The 12,025-nt window shown below is 42.5% G+C and overlaps 1 protein-coding gene across 1 annotated transcript; it reads right to left on the reverse strand.

Moving 5' to 3' along the window:
• Positions 1-6,647: 6,647 nt before the first annotated feature.
• si:dkey-172o19.2 lies at positions 6,648-9,719 on the reverse strand. The gene is made up of 2 exons (XM_034530962.1): positions 9,629-9,719; positions 6,648-9,142 (listed from the first exon to the last, which is right to left on the reverse strand). The coding sequence occupies exons 1-2, from the start codon at positions 9,688-9,690 to the stop codon at positions 8,119-8,121; spliced, it is 1,086 nt and encodes a 361-aa protein (XP_034386853.1). The 5' UTR covers positions 9,691-9,719; the 3' UTR covers positions 6,648-8,118.
• Between the last annotated feature and the right edge of the window lie 2,306 nt (positions 9,720-12,025).

The following is a 12,025-nucleotide window of genomic DNA, read 5'->3' on the forward strand; positions in this document are numbered from 1 at the left end:
GAGACCTGTTGCCATGGGAGACCCTACAAGGGGCGGATGCCCCGGACAACGTAGCTTTAAAAAAAAATAACAAAGACAAAGATAAAGATAAAAAGCACGTTATTACATTAACTTTGTTCAAAGCTTTTTGGTCACAGTTGAGAAGGACTCGAGTGGTACAACAAATAATTGTGAGCTGCTAAGAACATGTGTGACAGATGTGGTCTGGGGAACACCTGCTCACATACCTTTATATGGTCTGGGGAACACCTGCTCACATACCTTTATATGGTCTGGGGAACACCTGCTCACATACCTTTATATGGTTTGGGGAACACCTGCTCACATACCTTTATATGGTCTGGGGAACACCTGCTCACATACCTTTATATGGTCTGGGGAACACCTGCTTTTTATTAACTGGTGCTTCTTTGAAAGCCACATGCAATATTAATTCACAAAAATAGAGCTCTTTAAGTTTGACGGTACGTAAAAAGCCTTTTGTTTCTTAGTCAATCAACAGTAGATGTACCCTTCAATCAGTCGGTCTTGTATCTTGAAGGGTATAGTTTCTGTGTGGGACGGGGACAACACTCCCGGGACCTGCTGCTCCTCCTCATCAGAGGAAGCTCTGGTAGGAATGGGCCTCAGCAGGGCAGCTCCAGGAAGGGGTGAATAGGTGGGCAGATTTTGAGGGAGGATAAGAGGAGCGAGGAGACCAGTACCTGGCGTGTTCAAATATGGATAACCTCTCATGGTGTGGAGGGCATATGCAGGGATGAACACAGGGTGGGGAGGTTGGTGTCTCGGTGTGACAGAAGAGTCTCTGCCTCCCCAGAAGTAGTCCCTCTGGAGGGCCTGGTGGTATGTGCCAGTGGCGGTGATGGGCTGGGTGCTGCTGTCGACATGGTGCTGCAGGTTACTCTGGTGAGCATTGTAGGCCGCCGGGTGGACCAGGCCGAAGTGCAGCTTGATGGCCGTTAATTCAGCGCTAAGCCTGGTGTTTTCTTCCTTCATGGCCGTGAGATAAGCCTCGAGCACGTAGTCGTTCATCTTCCTCTTCTCCCGTGAGCGCTTGGCCGCATCGTTGTTCTTATGCCGTTTCTCCCAGTAGAGGGCGTCCTTCTTCTCCTCGGGTATGAACTCCCGTCTGCGACGCTGTCCATTACGCTCTCCCACTTGTTGAGCGTGGCCGTCTTGGCCTCCACGAATAGGTGACGACAAGGCCTCCATGGTAGAGGAATAATGAGTAACCGAGACCTGAAATCAAGAGGAGCAGAGGAGAGATTTTAAATATGATATCATCATCTGTCTACTATGCGTCACGTTGAAGTTTATTCCGTATCACCGTGAAACGATCGAAATACTGCATCCGAGTTGGTTTTGAAAGGCGTTGAAAAAAGAAAACCGAGATGCTGAATAGAGAATATATATATAATATGTACCCTGATTTTTGACTTTACATCCACTTGTGTTTGACGTGAAAAGCGCCAAAGCACGCTTTCACCAGTCGAGCGCAAAGCCAGTAACCACTACTCAGTGGCACCTGCAGCGTTCAAACCCCCAGTAACCACTACTCAGCTTGCCTACCTGTCTAGACCACAAGGGAACATGTGACATAGAAGAAGGTGTTTGATAATCAACGTACAGTTGTTTACAACAATGAATTCATGCAGCAGTAATCGTACCTATAACTACTGAACTTTAAATTACACACATACTTCTCTGTCCCTGTTTTTGCAAAGTATATGACACATTATTTGTAATTAGAGTGGACATTATGTACTCTAGCTATTCACCATCAAGCCCATTCTTTAGTCGAGTTTGAGCCTGACGATGCGCTGTGTTTATCGTCCCCATCTTCCTCTCCGATGGACTTTGATGTACCTCCCAGTCAGCAGCTCTCCGTCTTCTCTTTTGTCTACTCGCAATCACATAACTCTTCTTCATTGCGTGGGGAAGAAGAAGCGATGTCAGTATAAGACCGACGTTACACTCGAGCAGGAAGATATTTTTGAAACAACCAGCCTGAGAGGAATGTCTCTTTCAGTCGCGTGGGCTTGTGGGCAAATCAATGGGAAGCTGAAAGATGAACACTGTTTTAAAAACCACAGCCACCCACCCCCTGTGCGTGCCATCAGACTGACGCACACGCATTGCGCTGGTATGCGCCTTTCAACTCATTGATGTTTCCCCTCACACCTTATTCTTGCAAACAAACACTATGGCAGACGGGTCCATTTCTTATCGGATATCACGCGTGCTTGCAGCTGTACGTGCGACACCTTTTACTTTTTTTTCACCCCGGTATTTTTCACACGAGAGGAACCGAAGCAGAAATCATAACTTCGGCCTATTACCTCAAAAATGATCACGCAGTGTCCCGTTTAGTGAGTAAGTTCTCTTTTTTGTTATTTCTGTCGTTCTCAGCATATTCACTGAAATCATATAGTCATATTTGTATTGTGCCCGTCAGGCTGAGCCGGATGCATCAACACAAGACTTTCAAAGAGGCCGTGCGCTCTGTGTGCGGTGGTGAGAGGGCACGTCAGTGTGTGTGTGTGTGTGTGGGGGGGGGGGGCACATTGGCACCTGTTTCTTATTGGCTAATTATAGCCCGCCTGCTTTTTAGTAAGGAACTCTTCAACTTCTTCTTTTTTTGGTCTATCCGTTTTCTCATACTCGACCATCTGCTTCTGTGTTGCCGTGCACCCTGGCAGCTATTGTTAAAATAACTATACCTATATAGAAACTGGTCAGTCTGTATTTTGTGGCTTCCCACCTCACTTTTTTTTGTTAACTGCCACTGTGGAATTTAGAGAGTGAACGCTCACTTGGGAAAAAATAAATAATTGCCACAGTTCTTGGCTTGAATTGTCCGTTAACGGATGAATTCCTTGATGAGCAGATTGATAACTCAAAGCACTGTTTTTTTTATTTTTATATTTATGCTTTAAATGGAAAGCCCCATAAAACCACAGCGTTTACTTAAACATTTTACATTTTTACTATAGAAATTAAATCTAATTTATTACGCCGTCAAGAAAAGAGGAAACGGATACATCACACTTTTTATGGCACCATGTCTATAATGCATTATGAACAGCTTAAAGTTCTAGAGCTCATGAATATTCATTACGCATAATAGCAATATTCATAACGCATTGTATAATGCTTAAAATGTCAAGAAATACAATACATGCTGGTCACTCACTGCTATTTTTTTGTAGCGATCATAGTGTGTTATAGTTGTGTGTTAGTTGTAATACATTACACTTTTTTTATCATACATTATAATAACTGTTATAAGTTGCTCTCAGTGGTATAAAAAAAGAAGATCTAGTCGGCCTTAGTTTGGTCTGAGTCAACTAAGACTGATGTGATTTTAAACTATGATTATTCAGTGCTGTATTTAAATAATAACTAAGTGTGTTTTATAATGTCATTAAAGGCATCAGCGCCAGAGAAACGGTTACGAAGCTTATCATGCATTATTGGATGGATGAACAGTGTCTTTTTTTCAGTCTTCTAAAGTCAATGTTTTACCATCTTGATTGTGTGTGTATATGTATGTATATATATATATATATATATATATATATATACATATACATACATATATATATATATACATACATATATATATATACATATACATATATATATATATATGTATATGTGTGTGTGTATGTGTGTGTGTATATATGTGTGTGTGTGTGTGTGTGTGTGTATATATATATATATATATATATATATATATATATATATATATATATATATATATATATATATATATATATATATATATATATATACACATACATACATAGACTGATTTTTGCGATATTGCTCTCGTAGAAAGAAAATCTCATGTCTCACTTTGATAGACAACCTGTATGTAAAAACCTGCACACATTTTAAATAGCATGCAGGATTTTTTTTTTTATTAAATTTTTTTTTTTATTGTATTTAATTTATTTTAAATGGTGATTTGTTAGTGATTTTTTTTAAGATTGTGATTTGTTTATGCTGTTTGTGTTAAATAATGTTTGTATGTGCAAGCGTCCTTGTTTATGGTACCTCATGTACGATTAAAAATAAATGGACACCATCATCTTTCTAAAGGATTTATTACAGACCTGTTTTACTAGATAACACAATTCTACTTTTGTAGTGTAAAAATGCCCCCAAAAATGATGTATGAATGTTACAGTTTGCATGACACAGACTTCTGTCTCTTCTGGTATCAAGCAGAATTTAATCCAAAAACAATCAATAAGCACCATGAGAATCACACCGTTTCAATTGGTTTCACAAGTTTAGTTACTTATTCACAGCGTTCGCGAATTCATAATAAACATTATCAACATCTGACCTGTAAGCTTTACAACAGAAACTCACCATGTCCAAAGCGGCCCTTCTAAATTCAATTCAATTCAGTTTATTTTGTATAGCCCAATATCACAAATTACAAATTTGCCTCAGAGGGCTTTACAATCTGTACACATACGACAAATGATCTTGATATTTACAGTGAAGTAACACTTCCTCTTCCTCAAACAAATCTTGACAAATAATATAGAGTAACACCTTCTGGTAATCTTTTTTTTGGAATGTAATGATTTTGTTTTGATAAAGTAACAAACACAAAAAAAGCCCCCGTCACTCACGTTTAGAGCATGTTATTATGTGTAAAAACCGCCTTGTCTTTGGTCGCTACCGACCAAAACCATTTCCTCCCCTTTTTTAATCTATTGTTTAATCTTGAGATGTGCAAAATGAACTGGAGGCCTTACCTTCAACTGCAGTGTGACTCCAAGTCCACGACCCTAATTCTATCTCTCTCTCTCTCCCCGGTGATGACGCACAACTCGGAGCAGTCGACTCTCCTTTGAGACGGCGGCGTGAGATCGATGCACGCACAAGCAGGGGGGGTCTCTTAATGTCTCCTTGCTCTCGGTCCAATCTCCTACTCTGCTGCCTCCTGTTGTCACATGCAAAGTGTCTGACTGGCCCCCTTGATCTTGATAGTGTTGCGGTGTTAGTTTCAGACAGACGTGGTTTTTGTGTATGCTAAAATCGCAGAGTGATGTGCATGTGCACGTATCACTCCCCCAGGGTGTAGGCATCCCCCATTATTTAATGAAGTAAATCCATGCACTTGTTTTTTCGTCTTTGCAGTATGTTTCTGTCGCTGCGTTATGACGTGTTGTGTTTTCAATTGCACGTTTGAAACGCGCACATTTACATGTCGGGTGCTTACCTGATGCTTAAGAAATAACTTAAACGTAGCAGCAGGACAAGAGACTAAGCCTCGACACCCCCGGGGGGGAAAAGGTATAAGGTTTAGAGTTATGTGCCTTTCTTTGCAGTAAAGTGTAACTAAGACGAGTGAAGTGACTGATAATTCATTCAGTATGTCTTAAATAAAACTTTGGCACCTCAGATTCACAGCAAGAAAAGAAGAAGTGCCACTTATCAACCTATAGATGTCCCAGTTATTATCTTCTGACTGATCTGCTTTTTAAAACACACCATAGAACCACTTGTTATATATTAAAGCATTTTACACTTTGTAATCGGCTTTATGGGATACTTTTACCTCAAGCCCCGTTTCTATGTATAGACGGCGTCATGTAAACCAGTATGTTTGCTTCCTGTTGTGATGCGCTTAACCCGTTGATGTTAGAAAAAAATAGACCTTTTTTATTGTTTTCATACAGCAAAGAGGTTGCAGTCTAACGTGTGTGTGTGTTTTAGATTAAACAAAGTAAAAACTACATTATGTAGAACTGTATGGCCCAGAATTTATGATTTTAATGGACTCAAATTCTAAATTTGCAAAATAAGACAATAATTTTTTGTGTTATTGGTTTCCAAATTGAGATGTAGCATGACTAAATCTTCCTCGCATTCCTTTGGTCCTGTTGCAAAGTTCCTACAAAACACATTAAACACATTTAACACATTTTAGTTTAAAGAAACAAATTCAAGGTCTCTTATTTTACAAACGCGTGTTCACAAAACGGGATAAGAAATATTCAGGGGTCCAAGCGGTCTCATCAGTGCAACAGAGGATATTAAAAACAAATTGTTCTAAAAAAATTTATTGGATCCAACTCCCAGCTGTCCAGAATGTGCAACCTCTTTTTTCAGTGCTTACTTATTCACCCTTTTAATAACGGGTTGCCTTTTGCGTCGCAAGAAGAAAAGAAAAAAACTGATATGGGAGAGGCAGAAATCCAGCAACTACATTTTTAGGAAACATTAGCCCTCTGCTTTTTATTTCACTCTCCACCAATGCTGTGCTGCAGCGCCCTCTGCTGGTGGCCTCGGGAACATCGTGACCACCTGTTAAGAAGCCATTACAGAATATGGTTCAGAGATGACCACCAGGAACTCTTTATAAACATTCAAAACTTAACCTATAGCCAAAGCACCGTACATGAGTTTAGAGCTTTAGCCTAAATGAAAATGCTCCGTCTGGACTACTGTTTTAGTTCAGCTTCTTCAAAGGAGAGACAGTGCCAGTGAATATTCAACGGATGGATTTTCCCTGCAGTGTGTGCAATGGATTTGAAGCTATGCAGCCACCGTGTTGCCGTTATTTGTACCAATCTTGCTGTAGCATACTTATGCTGAAATACCAGAAATGAACAAACACACAATTACTTTTATTTTGGATCATTGTGGTGGATCAACTTTTAATGGTTCACCATTGAATCACGGGCTGCTGGGTAGTCACGCAGGCAGTGACGGATTTAGCAAATTGGGGGCCCAAGGCGAAAGGTATGTATGGGGCCCCCCCCATCCGATCTTTAAAAGAGGACGAAAAAAGGTTGGAGAAAAAAAAACCTTCCCCTTTTAAACCCTGCATACACTTCTTTACTCCAAAATGAAGATGGAAAGCAGAGAAGTGTAGCACTACACAAACTAATAGTCACGATGGAACCGAACAGAGAATAAAGTTTCAGATAACACCGGTCTTTGCCAAAATGCGTGTGTGCGTGTGCGTGTGCGTGTGCGTGTGCGTGTGCGTGTGCGTGTGTGTTCTCCACATCACACGCTTCTGACACAGACTCCTACTTTTTGACATTTTCTTACAGGTCTTCACACCAACATGATGCGCAGATGTAGGAGCTGTACTTGTAAAATAATAATGATAGTAATAATAAAAAACATTGTCACCAACTAACAATATGGTCTATGAACAAAATGTGCTTCTTTCTTATATCGTGAACTGGGAGGATAACAAAAAAACAACAGCAGTCCATCGTTGGGATTAAGAAATATGATTTTTTGTATTGTTAAATGATTACCTTCTCTCTTTTGTGTCTGTCCCTTCCAATTCTCTCTTAATTTTTGCTTTTATTTTTGTCTTCTGAATTGTCTCTGTGTAACTTCCAGTCCTCCTGTCACTGTGTGTTTATCTTTCGCGCCGCGCACGTTACGGACTAGTTCATTTAATTGTGAAAGTAGGGGGTGTAGGGACACAACAGATAACCATGAACTGGACATTTTAACTACTACTTCAACGTATTTCTTAAGAATATTAATACAATTGACCATGCTTTTGAAGCGTTTTGGGCTTTTTTTCTTTTTGAGGTTGGTTGGGGGCCCCCCTACTACGACCACTGGTAGGGGACCCCAAGCAGCAGCCTACCTATGCCTCCATGTTAAGACCGCCTATGCACGCAGGTCGGATCAAGGGAAATACCAAGCACCTATAGTTTCGCTTGCGATGTTATTCACTGCAGATAAACGGTAAAACAAATACAAAATAAAAATCACAAAATAATCTTAACCCCACTAGCCAATATGTCTCTATACCTAATCATCACACAAAAAAGAGAGACCTGTTATTAATCAAAGTAAAACAAATAAAATAGAAACACCTTCGAAACCACAGAAAGTCAAACAGTCAATCCACACAGAGTATATTATAAATACACATCATATTCTGTATATTATGCTACAGCTTGAGCCCACTGTAATCACCAAGTAATTGAACAATATTGAGCTCTTTAGACCCAATTGTTATTAAATTCTAAAGGCTCTTTTGCATTAGACAGCTGTAATGACACTTGTTTTAAAGTGTCATTACAGCGTCAACATACACAGTGGGCTTCTGTAATAAACTCAGTGTCCATCAGGACTGAGGTGCATCCCGAGGGGAGACGGCCCCGCCGGGGCAGGGCTCTTGAACCCCCCCTGAGTGTCCGCCCGCACGCCGAGACCCAGGCCGTGTCTCTCCCGCATGTAGAGAGGCAGGTCGGGGTAGACGGCCGCTGGGGCCAGATAGAATGGCCGCCAAGGCAGCAGGAAGTTATTGCACATCAGTGCTGCGGAGCGACTCGGCCAACTCCGATGTGACAGGAGGGCCGCGTGGCGCAGCGCGTCAGGCGTGTGCGGGATCGCCTCGCTGGAGCTGCGGACGTCATCGCTGGAGGAGACCTGTCGCTGTGCATCCGTCTCCGCTAACCTCCCGGCCTCCAACGCTGCTCTGGGAGAGAGGCTGCGGGGCCCGCGGAGGAGGGAGCCGCCTCGCTGCGCTCCACAGGTGTGATAACCGTGTGGCGGAAAACCACCAACGCCTCTGGGGATCTTGGCCTCGAACGGGTGGATGGCGGACTCCCGTTGCCTCGCGCCCAGGACGGAAGCCGGACTGCCGCTTCCCCAGAGTGGCGTCTGGAAGAGGGCAGCCGGGGAGTGAACCGGTCGAGGTGATCGGGGCAAAGTAGAACCCGGTGCCGTGGAAGTCGCGAACGCGTCGCTCCTTTCCGCGCACAGGTTGAGCACCTGAGCGCGCAGCTGCTTGTTCTCGTCGCTCAGCGCCAGCAGCTGACCCTCCAGCTCCAGGTCGCTCAGCCTCCTCTTGTCCCGGGACCGCTTGGCCGCCTCGTTGTTCTTCAGTCGCTTATCCCAGTAGGCGGAATCTTTCTGCTCCGTGGGGATCATCTCCCTCGTGCGGCGCGCGACGGGGCTGCTCCCGCGGGCCCGCAAACGCAGGAGACGGCGGGTCAGCAGGGAGGACCGTGTCACCGGCAAGAGGAGTCCCGAGTCCGGATCGGGCTCTAAATAGCCGCTGCTCTCGACTGAGGAGGAGGGCTGGCACGGAGCGCCTGCCCCGGGACCGAAGGGGCTCCTCGAGGTGGACATGGCACTATGAAAAGTGTTCTGTTAAGGCTACTTATAACTTTGATGTATACTTCATTCAAATATTTAACTCTTTCGGTTAATATATAATGTATTCCGCCTTGACTAACTAATATCAGTTACACAATTCAATGTGGGATAGGCCAACAATATAATTCTGGATATGCCCTTCTAACACAAAAGTACATTTCATGACACTTGAAGGGACATTTGAAGTTACATTCTAGGCTACAGTAAACTTTTGCTGCAATATATATATATATATATATATATATATATATATATATATTGCAGCAAAAGTTTACTGTAGCCTATTTATTATATATACACATGAAAATACAGAACAAAGCCTGCACACTGCATTGGATAATTGCAATTCTCCTATATGTGCCCCCTATACACAATATAACATTAAATGAAACCCATCGTCAGGTTTTATTTAAATACATGATTACAGTCCGGTGACCATATAGACGAGAAGGGCTGCGCTTACCTGTCAATCACAATCAGCGGTGCTGAAGAGAGAGCGCAGAGCTGCTGGCCCCGCGCGCACATTATACCGAATGCGTGCAGCCAATCACGTCGTGTCCTCTCGCGCGCCGTTTGTTTTAATAGGCGTGGAAACTGATCGGCAAGTTCAATGTGGAGAGCGGAAGTCCAAGACTACGCGCGCGGTCAACATGGTGACAGCGAAATGAGTCACTTTGGATCATTTGCCCTACTTTACTCATCGTTCCCGTTGCGGCACAATGATTCGCGTGACCTGCACGTCGGCTGCAGAACACGTTGATGGAGGTGATGCACCGAGCTTAATGCACAGCAAGAGGCTATGCAGTGGACATTGCAACCATCTTTATCCTAAGGGTTGGACACTTGGAGTCGCATTAACACACACACACACACACACACACACACACACACACACACACACACACACACACACACACACACACACACACACACACACACACACACACACACAACAAATGTAGATTGATCATTTTATCAGAAACCATGCATTTTTAAACTGAATTGAAAAGATCTAAAATGAATTAGATATAATTAGAAATGTTTATTTAATAAGGTACTTATTAATACGGACTTGTACATATTTTGTTGCCCAACTGTAAACTTTACATCAGTAACTCTCCCCTGTAGCACTTGAGCAGCAGCAAACTCCTTTTTATCTGCATTGAGCATGCTCTTCCCCTCTAGCATTCTTATCAAAAAATAGTCTGCCCTAATTTGTAGATATCCCACACAATATTTTCTTATGTTATCCACGTAGTCTCGAACAATCCTAAACTAAGTGGTTTTCTTGCTTGAGTCTAAGTGGTGCTACAGAAAAGTAGTGTTGTTGAAATGCTGATTGGCCTAACCCTAACCCTAACCCCTACCCCTAACCCATGGTTGACGATGCGCACAAAAAGTGTGTTTTTCAGCTGTTCTCAACTAAAATGCAACTAGCTCTTTGAATATCCGTCCATCTTCACAGCTCCACAGATCATCCACTACATCCTCGGGTGGTATATAACATTATGGGATCTTCTTGTGTGTCCCATCCCTGCATTTTCTTAATTCAAAAGTCCGGAGCCTGTAACGCATACAAGTATGACCTCAATCCTCTGAGCCATCAGCTTTGCGGTTTCAGAAAATTGCAGCAGATTTTTCTTTCTGACTCACTGCAACCACAGACGCTGAAGGCAGCCATGTTCCAACCCTCAGGTTAGTCTCTCAGTAAAAGGTTGTCCCCAGATTTTTTGAAAGAAGTAGCGACATATCAGAATATATTGATTCATGTTGATTGGTCTGAAGGCTTTGATGAGAAGTAAACATATACACATGTGTTCCAATACCCATACTAACATACTATTTAATATGCTATAGAAAGAGTTAGTATGTCCCAATGCATAGTAGATGTCAAATGCAGTATGCCAATAATACCAGGATGACCATGCATCCGGTTGCATTTTGCAGTATGCAAGCCAGTGTGCTTTTCTGGCTATTCTGATCCACAATGCTCTGCAGCATGCAGTACTAAAAGTAAAATGTTAAAAGTAGGTGATTCGGATCAACACCATGGTCACACATAAACACACGAGGGACACAGACTGACCAACACCTTGTAGAAAAAGCAATGTGGGTGTATTTATGAAGGTCCTGCCATCCAGTACAAAAGTCAAATGAGACAGGTACGGATGAACGAATGCAGGACTGAGGTTTTTAAGTTCTTCAGCTGTGATTGACTGTACGCTTTGAGCACCGACTATATCTGCTCCCTTTGAGGATGATTCGCTGCTCAAATGAGCACGCTCAGAAAGCATTGTGGTGTATTAAGGTATGCCTGCATAAGTTTTACCACTGCCACTTTCTCATTGTGTGGCAACACCCACATCCTGGTGTGTGTGTGTGTGTGTGTGTGTGTGTGTGTGTGTGTGTGTGTGTGTGTGATTTATCTTCAGCAGGAGGGGGCTTTGTCTAACAATACAGTGACCAGTGTTCAGTCAACACTTGTGTCAGAGAGGTAATCACAACGCATTAAAGCCCGTCTCGTATACGGGAGATTGTCCAATCACCACCTCGCTGCTGGTAGCGTTGCTTGTTACCCAAAATAATGATGCAGCGGGCTTTGTTAAATGTTAATTATACCTTTTGTATTATCTCGTCAACAAAACACAGCTAGAAACCCATCAATTGGTTCCAATATAATTTGTTCATGCAAAAGACATCAATCTTTCAAATTAAAACATCTGTTGAATGATTGAATTTTTTTTAAGCTATATATTTTCTTGCACGGTGGGCTTTGTTGTTCTAGCAAACACAACTTAGTAGGACTCGTCTCATGTGGATTAATACAAGTTTGGTGCTGCTTTTGACAAAGTGGACCTGA

The sequence above is a fragment of the Cyclopterus lumpus genome, chromosome 4 (assembly GCF_009769545.1).
Source record: "Cyclopterus lumpus isolate fCycLum1 chromosome 4, fCycLum1.pri, whole genome shotgun sequence".
NCBI lineage: Eukaryota > Metazoa > Chordata > Actinopteri > Perciformes > Cyclopteridae > Cyclopterus > Cyclopterus lumpus.